General features: G+C 52.6%; 5 protein-coding genes across 5 annotated transcripts; 3 read left to right on the top strand and 2 right to left on the bottom strand.

The window, feature by feature from the left end:
- Positions 1–485: 485 nt before the first annotated feature.
- TrAtP1_012222 (uncharacterized protein) lies at positions 486–1,061 on the bottom strand (the record flags this gene model as incomplete). Its single annotated transcript, XM_066115437.1, has 1 exon — positions 486–1,061. One exon carries the CDS (start codon positions 1,059–1,061, stop codon positions 486–488), a length of 576 nt encoding a protein of 191 aa, XP_065971536.1.
- A 4,720-nt stretch (positions 1,062–5,781) lies between these two features.
- Positions 5,782–7,852, bottom strand: TrAtP1_013373 (uncharacterized protein). Its single transcript, XM_066115890.1, has 2 exons — positions 6,381–7,852; positions 5,782–6,325 (listed from the first exon to the last, which is right to left on the bottom strand). Exons 1-2 carry the CDS (start codon positions 7,173–7,175, stop codon positions 6,203–6,205), a joined length of 918 nt encoding a protein of 305 aa, XP_065971535.1. The 5' UTR covers positions 7,176–7,852; the 3' UTR covers positions 5,782–6,202.
- Positions 7,853–8,364: 512 nt separating this feature from the next.
- TrAtP1_012221 (uncharacterized protein) lies at positions 8,365–9,373 on the top strand. The gene is made up of 2 exons (XM_014090030.2): positions 8,365–8,650; positions 8,757–9,373. The coding sequence occupies exons 1-2, from the start codon at positions 8,418–8,420 to the stop codon at positions 9,118–9,120; spliced, it is 597 nt and encodes a 198-aa protein (XP_013945505.2). The 5' UTR covers positions 8,365–8,417; the 3' UTR covers positions 9,121–9,373.
- Positions 9,374–9,544: 171 nt separating this feature from the next.
- Positions 9,545–10,791, top strand: TrAtP1_012220 (uncharacterized protein). Its single transcript, XM_014090366.2, has 6 exons — positions 9,545–9,692; positions 9,759–9,804; positions 9,865–9,879; positions 9,930–9,964; positions 10,025–10,265; positions 10,333–10,791. The coding sequence occupies exons 1-6, from the start codon at positions 9,659–9,661 to the stop codon at positions 10,649–10,651; spliced, it is 690 nt and encodes a 229-aa protein (XP_013945841.1). The 5' UTR covers positions 9,545–9,658; the 3' UTR covers positions 10,652–10,791.
- Positions 10,792–15,156: 4,365 nt separating this feature from the next.
- On the top strand, positions 15,157–16,788 carry TrAtP1_012219 (uncharacterized protein; the record flags this gene model as incomplete). Its single annotated transcript, XM_014090367.2, has 2 exons — positions 15,157–16,554; positions 16,624–16,788. The coding sequence occupies 2 exons, from the start codon at positions 15,157–15,159 to the stop codon at positions 16,786–16,788; spliced, it is 1,563 nt and encodes a 520-aa protein (XP_013945842.2).
- Positions 16,789–17,006: the final 218 nt, after the last annotated feature.

The following is a 17,006-nucleotide window of genomic DNA, read 5'->3' as shown; positions in this document are numbered from 1 at the left end:
GTGAGAAGACGAATATAATTCAGCGAAGCGCCTTACTGCCAGGAACAGTTTTCAACGAATGTAATTGACAAATGTCAAAGAGCGTGTTAGTCTGCGATGTCAAGTCAGCGGAGAGCTTCTCCAGCGTGTCAACAATCTGGTGTTTTCCCAACACGAGCGTATGGGTCTTCAGATCTGCCCGCTGTCGACATTATCCAATTGAGCCATGCAATTTTAGATTGCGTTGATATCAAGAACAAGCAAATACCCGGCGGCCGACCGCATGACACCTCGAGCGCAATCGTCTCGTCTCTCCTTTGCGTTGCTTCTGCCTCCTCTTGTCCTCGCTCTTACACGCCTTCCCACTAATAACCAATCCCTCCTTCCACCACCAAGCGATATCCGATAATAAAACACTTACATTTTGTAATACGTATGTGCGGTATAAATAAAAAATTCAATTAAATGAGCGTCGGGTTGTTGAATAAATCGTCATATAGCGTCCGTCACCGTGGGGAGCGCAGCCGCGTTGGATCGTGGGGAGCCTGGTTTTTCGCAAGTTTTCGAACGAGAGTGAAAAGCAAAAAGCGTGGCGAGAACCTCCCGAGGCCCCTGGGGTCGTTCAAGTCATGAAAAACGCCGGAGTTCTCGACAGAGCGGCGTTGACGCGCGAAGCGAGCAGCGCTGGGGGTCGAGAAGTCGATAAAGGGAGGGAACCACGTCGCCTGGCGGGAGTTTGTCGAATGAGCGGGATGGCGATGGATTGCGAAGGGAAGGAGGACGACGACGAAAGGGAAGGAGGGCGAGGAAATAAGACTTGGAGATTGCGCCGCAAGCGAACGAGGAACGAGAGACTGTGGATGGGAAACACAAAACAGGGGGGTGTGGGAGGTCTTTTGGCAGGGGACAGAAAACGAGGAGACGACAGAGCAGCAGAGCAGAAATTGTTTAAGTCGGATGGGCTCTAGCGCTGCGCGACGACGGGTCGCGATACCGCCCAGCGGGTGCAGGGCCAGGTACTGTTGCAGGTACCGTGCAGGGGCCTCTTGCGGGCAGCAGGGCTGGAGGGTACGGGGCTGCATGCCGGCGGGCTTGTACCGGTACCTCCAAGCGCAGTGCGCGGCGCTGACAGGGGATGCCATGCCACGGGAGCTCTCCGCAGAGTTTCAACTTTCAAGGCAAGGCCGGGACATGCCTTTTTCGTGCTGTTGTTGTAGGTACTTGTACTGTACAGTATATTGCAGAGTGATGCTACGACTAATGGGGCACATGCCAGTGCGCAGGGCGGCAGCAAGAGACTGAAGCCAAGAAGACGGTCATTGCACTCTGCGCCATTGGGGCCGCTGCGCGAGTACAGGCGGTGATAGCTCACCTGCAACGACAACACCAACAGCGGTGCGAGTGGCGTTTCTCTGCTCTCCCTCGTTCTTCTGCCTCCCTCCATTCTCTTCTCTCGATGTCACACCGCGGCTGGGGGCGATGCTCTGGAATGGAGGGTGACCAACATGAACGTTGCGGCGCATTGGCCCAAACGGGGTACAACGTCGGCCGGGGATGCGATACACAGCGCCAACATGCGTCAACGGGCGGCAAACCAGGTACCGCCAGCTGCAGCCAGAGGTCCAATGCTGGGGACTGGCGGGAGATGGCATTGCATGTACTTGTACAGTACTTGTACAGTACGAAGCAAGCGAGAGAGACCGAGAGAGAGAAGCTGCTCCAGGCTTTTTTTCTCTTTCGTTGCAGGGATCCTCTACCCCTGTCCCCAGCCAAGCCCAAGGATTCTTAACGAGGGATCCCTCGTCTGATGAAAGAAACTTTTGATTCATGCGACCCTCAAAGAGCGAGCAGCAAAGAAAAAAGCACCGCCACTCGTGCCGTTCTAGGCGGCGAGGGTTGGAAATTGCACCCGCCAAAACGGGACTGGCAGCGGCCAGCACATGGTGGGCCGCGTCTTTTCGGTGGGCGAGCGCGTGGGTTGCGCCTGTCACCGCACACAATGGCTCTCGAAAAATAGTGCGGTACTTTGCGGTGGGCGGCCTAGCGTTACGGCTTCTGGTGGGCACAGGCGGCATGGCTTAAACGCGCATCAGGTACCGGTCCATCGCGGCGCCTGAAGGGGGACAGCACAGGCGGGCCAGGGGTAAAACAGTGGCCTGGCGCCCCATTGGCTGAGGGGCCCACGAGCCCACGCTACGGATGATTTTTTTAGAAGCTGGTGGTGCGGCGAGACGCCTCATCAGGTACCTCACAAGTACCTCGTCTCTCTTTCTCTGCCATTGCCAACCTTTACGCCCAAGCGGTGTTATGGATTATCGATGATCTTGTGTGTTTTTTTTTCCTCCAGGCCCTTCTGGACCTGTCGATCAATCGCCAGTGGTTCAGATTGCCGTGGGAAAATCAAGCTCAAGCTCGCTGCCGAAGTGTGGCGGAGGCATGCCGTGCAACAGAGGACAAGACCGCCTGCACTGGAGATTTGAATTGTTGATGCATGTGGCTTTTTTACTCAGCAGCGCAGGGTTCCTGTTCCTGAGCCCACGACGCTCGTACTGCCACATGCCTGTGCGCGGTGAAAGAGCAAGACAAGAAAGATATCGCCATTTCCACGATGGCCTCGTTGCTTTCGGACAAGTACCGGCCGTGTACTACGGTTCAATTGCTGTACAGTATATAGCAATACTATCTCGAACGACCAGGCCAAGGTAGCACCACTGCAGTGCCAAGCAGAAATACAGCATACCGCTCTTACTTGTCTGCTCACCCAATAAGTCGGACGTAAGCAGTAGAAGCTCACGACATGCGGCTAATGCACACTTCATTGCGCGCAGGCACACACGCTCACTCACTGTCCTGAACAAGCACGGAATAGCCTGCCTGCCACACACGTAAAAACAAAAAAATCCCTCGCCAGGCTCCGGAATCCGCAAAAAGAGAGGCCGTCGCGTTCCAGTTCCGGGAGCTGCCCAGTTTGGGACCCATGAGCTTACATACAATCGCTGGGAAAAGCCAAGCTCTGGCTGGTCCATGACAAGGGTCACGGTACGGAGTACAGCAAAAGTGACCTGCGAGGAACCTGCGCATCAGCCTGTCCGAGCACCCGCGCGAACCCCTGGCGCCGGGAGGGCTGCTGGGCCAATAGCGAGAGCGCTAGCAGGTGTTAGCTCGTCTCGGCGCAGGATTGGCGTCGTGCCTTTAATATTAACGGCCGAGAGAGAAGCCAGCTCTTTGGAAAGTCGCTCTGCACCGCTCATTGTACTGCAAAGTACATGTTCATGATTCTCCAGCGCCGGCTTCTTTATCCTCTTTTTCTGGACCGTTTGTTTCTTTTACTGTATACTCTGTGCTTTTTCTCTTCTACCTATTCCGTCCATCCGTTTTGTTTCTGTCCGTGTCTAGCGCCCACGCCGCTCCGTACAGTGCACCGCCGCGGCTGCTTCAGGCTGGCCGTTGGCGTCGAACCCGAGCTTTTCCTCACCTGCGTGGTTTTCCCCTCCTGTAGCGGCCTATCGCAGTTTAGGGGCCCTGCTTGTCAGTGGGCTTAGCGTCGACGGTTGGACTGGACTGGTTCCTGGCGCCAAGCAGAGCAGACGAGGCTGCGCGCCATTGCCATTGACGGTGGCTGTCAATAATTCCGTATACAAGTGCTAACCATGAGCCGCAGAGTGTGAATAGGAAAGACGAAAGAGCCTGTTTCCGAGTCGTCGGTACACGTGCAAGCCGCGTTATAAGCGTTTAATTGCAGCAATTCCAGTAGCGTGTACATCGGCTTGGCACCGCCTGTAGATCATTTACTGCTATCAGGTAGCCGCCAGCCATCCAAATTCATGCGGCGCAAATCGACTCAGATCCGGGACCTTCCAGGCCAGCCAATAATCAGAGGACAGAGCAAGATTGAAATCAGCTCATTTACTGTAAGATGCCGTTGTATGCACAGGCACCTGATGAAGCGGCCAAGATGACCGCCACGTCCAAGTGCTCATTTTACGTGCATTTCGGTGTGTACGGCAGGCATGATGAGGCGCGCTGCTATTCGACCAAAACGGGGTTTTCACCACTTGTACATGTACTCATGGACGAATCCAAATCCATCGCTCCCGACGCTACAGGGAAGCTCGTGCATGCTGTATCTGTGCTGTAGGATCCCTCTCAACGTGTGCGTGGCCCGTGTCATCGTCCGCTGCAAGGTACCAAGCAGCCACTTCTGCCGTTGGGACCAGCATCATCGGCCTTCGGGGATACATGTACATTGCATGCAACGTATTGTACACGTGCAGCCCTCATTTCACCCGATTGTCTGGCCTTTCCCGACGCACTGAAGCGGCAGTAGCCGTTCTTTGGGACGCGTCTTTACGATATGCACCGATTCTCTTATACGGCTCTCGTGTAAGATTACGGGGCTTGGCCAAGCAGCCGCTATTGGATTGGCATCCTCACGTACACCGTTTACACCGCAGGCCCTCATTTCCACCGCGTCCAAGCTTGGCCACCCTCAGCTGGAATGGCGGTGCTCACTCTGTAACAAACACTCTTTTTGTGTTTTTTTTCCTTGTGTTTCAAGCCTCACGGAATGTGGAAAGTCTCAGCAACTTGGCGTGTGTTGAACACGGCCCCGATGTTTTGTTTCTCTCTACTTTTTTCCCCCCCCTCTCTGTCCTGTGTTTCAGCAGAAGCTGAGAGAGGCCTCTCTCTCCTCGAACCGAGACGGGACAAGGATGGGGCCTCCTTTTTTTTTTGTTTCTTTTTTAAGCATGCGATGCTACTCTAGTCTGCCGTAATCGACCAATATTGGCGTAGTGCTCCCGATACGAGCACGGACTAGATACTCCGTGCCCATATGGCTGTACTACTGACGCCTATTGCGGCACACGCCAGAGCAGTATCAGGTTGGCTGCGATTAGATGGCATTGGGGTGAATCAGCCTCAGCCTTGTGACTCCCATGTCTTGCTCGATATGTGAACATATGTTTGTCATTATCACGAACCCATCTGGATAGCGTAGTGAAACCCACCGGAATAACCACCTCTGTTTACGGCAAGGTGTATCTTCATTTTCGGCTCATCATGCAATAACTGCTCGTATTACTCCAGAAAAAGGGGCAAGTCTATCAACAGCCGCCGCTGCCAAGAATACGGGCTGGTCCTAGTTCAAATTGTTCATCGTCGCTTGGTGCTGCGTAGTCTTGAGCTAAATGTTTAGCCAATTCTCAAACGCTTGGCAGACAAATTTTATTATTTACCCTAGAACATGGTCATTGGCGAATGCTAGACGAATCAATCTAGATGATGCCTTCAACTGACGGCTATGCATCTTGTCGCCGTTGATGGGTTGCTACTGTCAAGTCTCGTTTTGATACTCTCTGGTTTCTCTCTCGTGATATATCAGCCACCACCTAATGTAAAACAGCCTGCATCAATTCTCCAAATTGACATTGTTGTATAAAGAGGAAGGCGCTCATAGATGCTATATATCATGATTAACAAAGGTTATTTACTACAATTCTTCTTGTTATGCTCGCAATTCTCTACTTCTGACGTCTTATACATGAGTTGCAGGCTCTTCTGATGGAATGTCCAAGTGCGTAGCTTGTGTAGTACTATGCAATGCAAAAAAAAAAGTAGTACTTACAAGATATATATGTGCCGTCTTTTATCTTATATATATAACCGCTATTATAGTCGATGGAATGCTGAGAGTTTTGTCCTTAATGACATTTATGTTAGAAAACCCGATTTATGCCCAATGATCCGTTACGTCGTCGAAAGTCGGTCAAAAACAACACTGAATAGAAACTACGCCCTGTGATGGCAAAATAAGAACAAAACTTCCATTGCATCGAGAGCATCTGAAAGCTCAATGTATCTATAAATCTATACTGTTTTCTTATTTCATCGGCGCTCCAAGGTTGTCTACTGAATCCAAGTCAGCAGAGACCAGCAGCCGGATCTTAGTCCCAGCCATAACTCCATGAAGAATAATTTTTCTCTCATATATATATCGCCATATCATATGCCAGGCAGGCTCTAGGTCAGAAAAGCCAAATCGAAAAGAGGCTTGTAACTTGGGTTTGGAGCCTGACCCGCCACTAGCGGCGATCAAGCCCGAGCATGTCCTATATCCAAAGTAGGTCTGGATTGTACGTTTTTTTTTTCCCTCCAAAATCGGTCCCATATCATATCTCATTGAGCAGTTTTGCTTGCTCCAGCGGGTATCACGAAGCCCCTCTCAAGGCCGTGGCAGACCATAGCCCAGTCCAAGCCACGAGGTCATCCATCCGTTCGGCCCAAGACCAGCCAGGGGCAACGTGGTGAACGGTGCGTTGATATAACTCTCGGCGTTTTCTTTCATCTACTTCTCGTAAGAAAAAAGCTTTATATCACGATGCGCCCTTGTTTCACCATACAATTGACCAGTCGACCAGGGCGAGGAGGTCGTGATTAGAGAGCTCTTGGTAGATGGGATCCTGGAATGCCAGACTCAAGTCTGTATCCGCCGCCAGGCTGTTTATTTGGGCTATTGTATCGTCAATGTGTGTATTCTCGATCTGGGGTATTATGTCGTTGATGTGAGGTATGTCGTTGATGTGAGGAGTCATGTTGGTCGTATGAGGCGTTATATGAATATGAGGTGTCATATCATTGATCTGGGGCATTGTAGTATCAATAAGCGTCGTAGGATCACCCATTGGGTGCATGTGATGATGCATCTGGGCTGCCATGTCGTTCATTCGAGGCGATGTATTGCCGATATGAGCTATCGAGTTATCCATCCGAGTTACTGCGGCATCAATTCGAGCTATTGCTGCATCGTCCATCAGACTTATACCATCAATCGGATGGAGCTGCTCTGTAGGAAATATCGACCAGTCCACCATGGCCAGCAGGTCATGGTAAGTGACGTTCTGAAGCGTAGCATCCAACTCGGAGTAACTCTGCGGCATCACATCGTCAACAGGAATTGGCGAAGAGTCCTTCCGCCGGCGTGGCCCTCTGCTGGGCACTTGCAACTTCCGCGGTGCCCCGGACCGAGGCCTGCTCTGGTTCTCCTTGCGCTTAGCCTCTTGCTGACAAGTGTATTTGATGGTTGAAAGCGGCACTTCTGCCAGCAGCTTGAATATTCGCCTGTAGCCATAGCCGTGACTGTGCAGCTCGCAGATCTGCGATCGCTGTTGCGGCGATAGCTCTTTGCCGCGGACCATTGTTCTCTTTTCTTCGTCGCTTGAAGGGAACAGAAACAAATGACTGATCTTGGCGGGACAGAGCTTCAAGAGAAGAGCGGCAGCCTGGCAGCGAAGAGGCCCTGTCGGGCTTATGTATGTAGACGCTGCTTACTGTGGTGGCCCAACAGGGGGGGCCACCGAAATCCTTCATGTCGATAAGATTGACGTGCGTACATACACCTACATATTCAAGGGTCTTCCCGCAATGGGACCGTTGCGATGACGAAAGTCGGATCAGATTGTCAGCAGTTTGTCCACGCTGAGACAGAGGATATCATAATGAGGGCTCCGTTCATTCTAATCTTGACATGTCACTGCTCGTTAGTGCTGGGTTGAGATGGATCCCGCCAGACCAGATCGCCCGGCTCTACTTCTGTACCGCTCACGGAGTCAGAAAATATTGGTTGAAAGAGAAGAGTGTAGCGGTGTCATTAAGACGAATCTGCAGCAGCATGGGCTGGCTGACGGCGGGTAAATCCTCTGCGGATCGCCAATACTAGTATCGTGATTCTTAACTGCACGCTGACGACCCATTCGTGGACTAGCCAGTGGCAATGCAGCAAACAAGAACCTAATGCAACATGCCGATATGCGTACTACGAGTACAAGTCAGCAAGCGTGAGAAACTTGGCCACACAAAGCAATTCTCTACCTTGGGTACCCATAAGCAGTGAAAACCGGGTGATACAAGAGGAACATGGCCATTGTACGGTCAATAACCTTTGCAAATCCCCTCTACTGACCTATTCGGGTTACAGGGTAGTCGGCTAAATAGGCGCTAAACGTAAATCCTCCGCTCCAACTCTCCATCCCAAGTAATCATCAGCTCATACAGCATCAGCATCCCATCCAGCGAATGCAACACCAGCAGAATTGGCCGCTTGGGATCTGATCGCCAATCCGCACACGCGTAATACGGCTCTTGGTTGCGGGCAACAAATCTCCAGCAACTTGAATCGCCATGTCAGATGGGCAGATCTGATCTCGGCCATCGCCCGGCATCTAACATCTGTGGCGCCAGATTGCGCACAACAAACTTTGACCCCACCCCCCCTCCGCGAAAACGTGGGCCCATCATCTCGCCCTTGTGGCGTCGCGGCTGTGGCTCGAGCCCATCATGCGACAAATCCCCTGATAAACCGTGGCTTATTTTTCCCCTTCCTTCTCCTGTCTAAAGAGCTCGAGGGAGAGAGAGGCTCTCTTCTCCTGCCATTCCAAACCATGGCGCGCCGTCAGCACCTCACGCTGTCCATCCTGCTGGGCGTGTGCCTCTTCTTCAGCATCACCTACTTCTTCTCGGGCTCGTCCAGCCACCATGTGGATCGAATCCCGGCGCCGATGGGCGAGTCGCCGGCAGAATCCAGGTCGGAGTTCAAAGTGGACCTGCCTGATATGCCGGCTAGTCTGCTTGGAGGAGAGTCAATAGCACCCAAGCTGGAGAATGCAACGCTCAAGTATGTCTCTCTCCCTCTCTCTCCCTTTCGCCCATGATGCTATTGCTGGTATCATTGGTTTTGTACGCAGCTGGCCCTAACGTTTCTGTTTCTCCCATCGATATAGAGCCGAACTAGGCCGCGCAACATGGAAATTCATGCATACAATGGTCGCTCGATTCCCCGAAGAGCCTACACCGGAAGAACGCAAGACTCTCGAGTCGTTTGTCTATCTCTTCAGCCGGCTATATCCATGCGGTGACTGCGCAAAGCACTTCCGGGGCATTTTGGAGGATTACCCTCCCCAGACGAGCAGTCGCAACGCGGCCGCTGGCTGGCTATGCTTCGTACATAACCTAGTCAATGAGAGGCTGAAGAAACCCATCTTTGACTGCAACAACATTGGTGACTTTTATGACTGTGGCTGTGGAGGTGAAGATAAGAAGAAGAAGGAAGGCAAAGCGGTTGACACGGAGTTGGCCAAAGAATAGATTTGGATTAATCGTAATAATAACTAGAAATAGACTCGCGAATCGTCTCTGTAATTTGTTTAGAAAAGTAGCAGGCAAACCTACGTCTTTTTCTCTTGATATAGCGCTTCTTGGACGGTCCAGAAGCTCATTCTTGGACTACGGTCCTGCCCTATACTGCAGCACATGCATGGATTTTGAGCAACCATTGTATCTAACCCATAAGGGAACCTCTAGCATATCAATTCCGTGCAATCCTCCATTATATCCAACTGGTTATACTACTTAAATGCCGTCATCTCTGCTAATAGCATCCTGATTATTTTATATCACGTGTCATGTCATGTGTTGACGCAAATGTGGGGCCGGACGGCGCGGCTGCGCGTTCTCAGAGCTGCCTGAGCTTTGATGTGGCGGTAGTGCTAGCAGCGAGCTCCAGCCTTCCCAGACATCAGCGCAGCTACGCAACCACCAAACAGCACATCGACGACCTGCCATCCGCGATACCCTCGAATCTACCGATACCTTTACGATTTTACATTGCAATTCTTCAGTCACAATGGAGTTTGGCCATGCTGGTGTGCTGAATGAAGGTACGGTTTGCGAGCTGCAGCCCGGCATTCTGCCGATGACCCCTCGTTGACTTGATGGACAAACAGATGGCATTCATGTCGATATGGATCGGTTGAAGAAGGGAGAAGTCAAGTGAGTCCATAAATATCTAGAAATTATGGCATCAAGATTGTTTTACTAACCAAATGCCAGCTTGGGTACTTCTATGTATGCTCCTCCACCCCGCCAAAACGAATAGCGACCTAACCAGACGATAGCATGGCTGTGACATTCAAGGATGGAGTTATTCTGGGTATGACAGCACCATCAGAGGCGCACCTTTAGGGATGGATGCTGACTACCGGGCCTATAGGAGCTGATTCGAGGACAACCACCGGCGCTTACATCGCCAATCGAGTAACAGACAAGCTGACCCGAGTACACGACACCATCTGGTGCTGCCGATCTGGCTCCGCCGCCGATACGCAAGCCGTTGCCGACATTGTCCAATACCAACTGGGTCTCTTTGCCATGCAGAGCGGAAAGCCCCCGATGACACAGACTGCAGCCTCCATCTTCCAGGAGATTTGCTACGCCAACAAGGACAGATTATCGTCAGTAACATCTTGTTTTCACTTGAGCCATGGAAAGAATGAGCGAGTGAGTGCTAACGTAGCATAGAGCTGGTCTGATTATTGCGGGCTGGGACGAGCGATTCGGCGGCCAGGTGTACTCCATCCCCCTAGGAGGTTCATTGCACAAGCAGGCATACGCAATCGGCGGTTCAGGATCGACATACATTTACGGATACTGTGACGCCAATTGGAAGGAGGGCATGGAGGAAGCAGAAGCAGTCGCCTTTGTCAAGGGCGCGCTAAGAGAAGCGATCAAGTGGGATGGAAGCTCTGGTGGTGTTATTCGCATGGTTGTATTGACGAAGAAGGGAGCCGACCGACACCTGTACCTGCCGGATTCAGACTACAAGGTGCGACAGGACTAGATGGGTGGATGATGGCAGAATAGGCATGGCCGTGTGAACAGTCCATGAGCATTTGCTGTATAGCTGAGGTGGCAGTCGACAATAGACTGATCGACTAGATCCATACTTGTTAGAGACAATGAGATGCCGGTGACTGTTAATTGGATACTCGGTTATTGAAGCGAGTGAAGATGGAATGATGAGATCAAATGTTGACTTGAAGGAACCGACCAGGGCTGTGCTATAAGTTGCCTGAGTATTCTACTGGTCTTTAAGATGTATAAACGAGGGTTATGCTGGCTGTCTCAATAGAGAGAATTCAGGTTGAAAGAAAAGGGAACAAGGTTCTTTCAAATGTAGCAACAAATGTGAGAGCCTTGTGCATTTAAGTAAGAGAAGAGAAGAAGACAGATGAAGTTGAACAATGGGGGTGGCTACAATTACTGCTCCGTGTACAAGAACATGGTCTTCAAAAAATGTTGCTGGTGCGGGCTGGGCAAGTAATTGAAAGATGTTCCCTACCTCGCTGCATGCGGATGTGGATATCTGGCAGCGAAGAGTCTCTTCTATACACTGACACGTGTGGTTCTATTGCTTCTGGTCTCTCTATACTTCTGCCTTCTTAACTGGTAATGTCTCTATCCCTGCCGCTTTTACTGCTTCTATCATGCGTGCAACATTATTTAGTAAGGTTGTAGATATGTAAATAGTACTGGGGGGACGAAGGGTCTGGTAGATTCAACAGCATTAGGCAACAAGGCTAATCCAGCGACAAAAGGCATATTGCCGGCCTTTGTGTTGTCATGTTCAAGCGTGCCCATCTCGGCATGTGACGTAGGCAGTAGGGTAGGCACTAAGCCTAGGAGTTGTGGCAAATGATACCTGCAGACTACAAGTCAAACAGGTCATACGAGCAATCTCTTTCTTGGGCATCGCGGGGGGAAGGGCTGGTGATGCAAGGCAAATGATCTCGATGAAAGATGTGCACTGCGGCTCAAAGGCAGAGGCAAGCTAACTTGAATGGTGGCCCTGCGATAAATGGGTGGATGCACTGCACCGCACCGTTGAGACGATGATGGTAGAGTATGCATATCCAGCTCCCAGCGGGTGGGAGAAGCACTGATCTACAAATTTGCTCCCCTCCTACAGGCGATGCATTGCAGCATACTGCATAACACATTACTGATGGCATGCCTATATCTTGATTGCTTTTTGTTGTAAAGCTACTAATCCACTGAGGGGACCGCAGATCGGCGAAAATAAGCATTTTAGTGACGCCGGAGCCAAGCCTGGCAGCGACTCTCATCCTGTCATGGTCCCCCTCCATTGGAGAGCCTTTGAGTGGCATTGAGGGGAGCTGACGTATTGGGCCATGTAAGAAACGGCAGTGATGGGCATGGAGGTGATGGCATCAATTGAGACAAGGAGAAATAGGGGTCCTCGCACAACTTGGAAATGCGACATTGCCTCATGCATGTATTTTTCATGTACTCGTCAAGCTCAATTAGAGATGCAACGCTGAACACACTGCAATTACAAAGAGGAAACATCAGTAGCATCAAGATGGGGATTGGAAGCTGCGCGGCACGTTAACAGCCTATGAGCTACGATTTAAACGTTCGTGCTGCTAAAAACAAGGTCGCCGCCGCTAATTCTCTGCTTGTGTGCATTTGCACCTGGCCTAGCCGCCAATCACAAGCGACCAAAGCTGCTTACCAAGGCAGTAAACAAGGCACCCCTTGCAAGTTCTGGACCTTTTGAGCAGCCCACGTGCGGCATGTCTTGGCTGAGAAGCGAAGCTGCTTTTCTAAGCGTCTGGGGCCTATGAGAAGCATCGAAATGGGGGGCGGTTTGGCAGAGCATGGGCTTGTACAGCATCGGAGCTTGGAGGGGGCACGTTGGACGAGGGTTGGACAGAAGAGGGTGGTGTTTATGCCTTTTTTTTTTTGGTACTTGCTCTTATTTGTTCTCTTTTGCTTATCGCTGTTGCTGGATTTGCAGGCATTCTCCCTGTTTGTTAGCTGTGCTTGTGAATCTGGGATGACGGAATGGTGTTTCGAACAAAGGAGTAAGCGAGCTGAGCTGAGCTGAGCTGAGCTGAATTTGCACAGAGAAGAGAAGAACAAAAACACGTCCGATATGCTCAGTTGCCAGTATCAATAAACCAGAGCACTTACTTATAGTGCCTGAGCAGTGGACACACCCTCCTGCTTGTGCCCTGATCGCGGGTGGCCCCGTTCCCATCTCGCTCGTAACAACCTGTTTTTTTTTCCCTTCTTCCCAATAATTCATCGTCATATCTCTTTATCAGCCGCATCCTGCTTCGTTTCTCCATCGCCGAGAGGAGGTCCAGGAGGAGCAGAAGCGTGCATTTGCTTCTGGGTTTCTTCAACACCATCAAGTCGAGGCTGCTCTTGTTCTTGATCTATACGCTGAAGCGTCTATTCTTGCTGCATTGCATCGGCATCTCCACTGCCAACCCGTTTGCCCTGCGCACGGCGACTTACATCCATACAGATAGAGGTACATATACAGCTGCACAGGCTGGCACACACATTGGTGCATTCCATTTATCCCCTCTCTCCCATCCTTTTCTCTCTCTTCTCCCGGCACTGCTGCAGTTCCTTGTCTCCCCATCCCCCCTCTTTTCCCAGTGGCTCGAGCCCAGACCCAAACGTCCGCATCTTCTCTACTACCTGTACCTATATCGAGGCTTTCAAAGCGTAATAGCAGCCTCTGTCTATACACGGCTAGCTTCTGGCCTACCCGAACGAGGCTTGGACACACGCACATACAACATTGCTAGTTGGCAATCGCCCTGCCCGGCGGTGGTGGTGGCTTCTTCTCTGCTCCTGTGGCTGGTCCGCCTCGTGGGTTTCTGTCCCAAGAAAACAACCCTGGCCCTTCACTCTTCTGCGCTCCTCCTTCGAGATCGATCCGATCGTGAGGCAGATTGAGCCGTGCTGCTCGTGGCCGGATTTGCTTGGGGGCAAACAGCTCTATTTTCGCTGGCGTCTTCACCCATCCAGCTTCTGATAGAAACCGTCACTGGCTGTATTGGAGCCCAACCCCTCATCCGTACACATACGCGCGAACTTGTATCATCCCATCGTCTAACCATACTATCTCGCATCACAGTATCGAGGGAGCCTCGTCTTCTCTTTGCTGTTCATTAGGCTGTGAGTCTGCAACGATTTTCATCTCGTCTCTTCCCCTCCCTCTTTCTTCATGTCTTGCTTCTGCCCCTCCTCTTCTGCTCGCATTGCAGGTCCCCGCTTTGATGAACCGTCGATGCCTCTCTGCAGGGCAGGGTTTTTGTCCCCGAAGCTCCAGGCACCACAAGCTTAGAAGCTCCCTACATATCCCACTGCCCAGACCTGCCTATCTCCGCCTAGCACCGCTGCGTGCAGCTCTGCTCTGCACTGCCGCTGCCATTAGAGGCTCAATTGTCTTGAATATCAATGGACCCAAGGACCCCTCAGCGCGCTCCCCTTCGCCACCGAGGCTGTAGGTGACGTTGAGCGGCGGCGCCACAGTGGCCCGGTCGAGAGCCACCGGAGATCGCCTTGAGGTTGGATGGATGGCTGGCGCTGAGGGGCTGAGCGGCCTTGATTCATGTCAAATCACCAGCGCCAGATGCCACACGGCTTGGGACGGCGCAAAAGCGTTGGAAGATACCGAGAGAGCGATGTCGGGGCTTTGCTCTCTCGTCTCGAGGTTCCTTGCATGTGGCAGTTGTGTGAGATTGGGAAGCAAGGGCTGCTTGTTTGTTATAGGAAGATCCAAGAGAGAGAAAAGGAGACAAGAAAAAGAGAGAAAAAAGAGGAAGAGAAACCCTCTTGTCACCATCTCGCTTCTCAGCAAATAAAGCCCTCATCTCTCAGAGGCAGATGCCAAGTGACATCTCTCTCCCGTTGTGTTGTCGTTGAAGTCGACGGCCTTTGCATGTGCTCGAACCATTCGACGGTTCAGCTTCTCTTCCCCTCACTGCCCACTGTTCCCGTCCACCAAGAGCCCCCCACAGCCGCTACCACCCACTGTGGCCGCCACTACAGCGCTCCCCTGCAGCGCACGCCTTCACCACGGCCCAGTGGTTCGTTCGCCGCGCAGCTCCCCTAAACCGCCAGCGCCTCTTGCCGACTTGTCTCCATGCGGCCCGGATCTCTAACTCGCGTTGCCTCTTCCATTTTTTTTCCTCTTCTTCTCCTCCCCAGCCCAACTGCGCTTGTCGCAGCTGTCTTGTTCGAATTCCTTCACGACTGCACACGCATCTGTTTTCCTTTGTGCTAATTTTTAATGACTTTTCCTGCGCCTTTAGTTGCCGGTCATCTGTTTTAATACTTCATCTTCTTTCTTCTCTGCCTTTCCTTGCTTGCCGGACCCGTCGCAGCCGCATTCTCGCCCCCCTCCTCCCAAACCCAGACAGAAGCTGCATCGCCATCTGCTTCTGCATCTCCATTTCCAACCCAAACCAAGCCCACGGCCTCTGATCCAACACGCGCGCCCCTGTTCCCGCATACGATGCAATGGCAGCCGTAATCGGCGACTTTGTTCCTGACCTCGCGCGCTTCCACAGCATGATCTCCAGCTCCTCGTCCGCCATACCGCAGCGCCAGGAAAGCCAGACCCACGATCCCGCCCCCTACCGCTCGTCCAGCCGGCACCGGTTGTCTGGCTCCGTGCCGCGGTCTCAGACATCAGCAGCATCGGCGTCGACCTCGGCGTCAGCGCCGGATTCCCAGCCCAGCGCCAACAGGAGCACCGCCGCCCAGTCGGCGCAGCAGGGCCAGGCGCTGGCAGCGCAGTCGACTTCGCGCTCGGCATCCTCTGGCGGAGCGTCGCGCTTCCCCTCGCCGCCGCCGTCCTCGTCTCCAGCAGCTGTTCCCGGCCCTGTTGCCGCCGACGATGAGAATCGAGCGTCCATGGCATCCCAGATTGGAGACGGCGTCTCCGCAGCTGGCCAGCACCAGCACCAACCTCCGACAGCCTCGGACCCGACAGCGCCTCAGAACCAACAGCCCTCGCCCGCGTCGGATGATTATCCTCTAAGATCTGGCCAAGCCGCCGGCTCCGACTCGTACCTGGTCTCGTCCACGTCTGCCTCGTCCGTCCCCGAACAGAATGTGGTCCACATCCGCGATCTCGCGCACATAGAAAAGCTCGCGGAAGCCGACTTGGCTGGCGATGGGGGCCAGTCCGGCATCCTCCACGACCCGCCGCTGCATCAGACCAAGTACGAGATTAGCGCAATGCCTATTGGCGATGTCATCGAAATGGTCGCCGCTCTGTTGACCAAGATCACTACTACAAACGATCTGCAGCACGACGCCATGCAGCGCAATGTTGCCCACCAGCAGCAGGCCAACCAGAACGCAGACGCCCACGGCGGTTCCCAGATGAGTCCGCTTAGCCACTCGGTGCTTGCGTTCCACGGCAAAAACGTTCCCGCCATCACCATCTTGAGCTACCTCTCGCGCATCGACAAGTACTGCCCGACTACTTATGAAGTATTCTTGAGTCTGCTAGTCTACTTTGACCGCATGACGGAAAAGGTCAATGACATGGTGTCTCGAACCGAGGGCAGCAGACGGTCATCGGCATCGCGGCCGCGAGGGGCCATGTCCGTCGCGTCCCATGATACCCCGATGGGCGATGCCTCGAGGAGCCCTGATGAGAGCGACGAAGATCTTGCCGACGACGAAAGTGACGACGACGACGAGGTCATGGTTGACCCGCCATCTAGATACGCTCGCTCGGCAGGCAGAGGTGCGACACCCGCGGCTGAGCGCTCCCTTGGCTTGCCAACCCCAGCGGCGTATTTCGTGGTTGACAGCTTCAATATCCACCGATTGATCATTGCCGGAGTAACTTGCTCCAGCAAATTCTTCTCGGATGTCTTTTACACCAATTCTCGATATGCAAAGGTGAGCGAACACGGGATAACAAACCTACCCGTTTCTTCCTCTCCTGGCTTTGATACTAACTATCGCTAGGTTGGCGGACTTCCTCTGCCGGAGTTGAACCACTTGGAACTCCAGTTCCTGGTGCTCAACGACTTCCGACTTGCCATTCCAGTGGAAGAGCTGGAGGCATATGCCACGATGCTCGTTGAATTTTACGCTCGAGAAGTGGTGGCTCCTCGGAGCCGCCACACGTAGTCGCGGGACACGGCAAAATTCGCGAAAACAAAAATTAAAGCGGAAGAGAGCAACGCGATAGCCGACAGATCTTTGCGATGGGCTCGGTAACATGAGCAAGCCGTGTTTTGGATCTTGATTGGTATGGCGTGCTCTATCTCGAAGCCTCGATCAGGACAACGATATCTTGCAAAGCACCTGTGGGAAACAACCTCTTATCAAAGATTGGCCGTGGCCGA

The sequence above is a fragment of the Trichoderma atroviride genome, chromosome 7 (assembly GCF_020647795.1).
Source record: "Trichoderma atroviride chromosome 7, complete sequence".
In the NCBI taxonomy this organism is placed as follows: domain Eukaryota; kingdom Fungi; phylum Ascomycota; class Sordariomycetes; order Hypocreales; family Hypocreaceae; genus Trichoderma; species Trichoderma atroviride.
The sequence above is the reverse complement of the archived record's forward strand: the minus strand, read 5'-3'. Positions and strand labels throughout refer to the sequence as shown.

Excerpts from the sequence above, each read along its gene's own strand:
- TrAtP1_012220 (XM_014090366.2), top strand. The coding sequence starts at position 9,659 with ATGGAGTTTGGCCATGCTGGTGTGCTGAATGAAG. Across the intron at positions 9,693-9,758 it reads TGCTGGTGTGCTGAATGAAG|ATGGCATTCATGTCGATATG; the intron begins GTACGGTTTGCG and ends ATGGACAAACAG. Across the intron at positions 10,266-10,332 it reads GCCAACAAGGACAGATTATC|AGCTGGTCTGATTATTGCGG; the intron begins GTCAGTAACATC and ends AACGTAGCATAG.
- TrAtP1_013373 (XM_066115890.1), bottom strand. The coding sequence starts at position 7,175 with ATGGTCCGCGGCAAAGAGCTATCGCCGCAACAGCGATCGCAGATCTGC. Across the intron at positions 6,326-6,380 it reads CCCTGGTCGACTGGTCAATT|ATGAAAGAAAACGCCGAGAG; the intron begins GTATGGTGAAAC and ends TACGAGAAGTAG.
- TrAtP1_012221 (XM_014090030.2), top strand. The coding sequence starts at position 8,418 with ATGGCGCGCCGTCAGCACCTCACGCTGTCCATCCTGCTGGGCGTGTGC. Across the intron at positions 8,651-8,756 it reads CTGGAGAATGCAACGCTCAA|AGCCGAACTAGGCCGCGCAA; the intron begins GTATGTCTCTCT and ends CCATCGATATAG.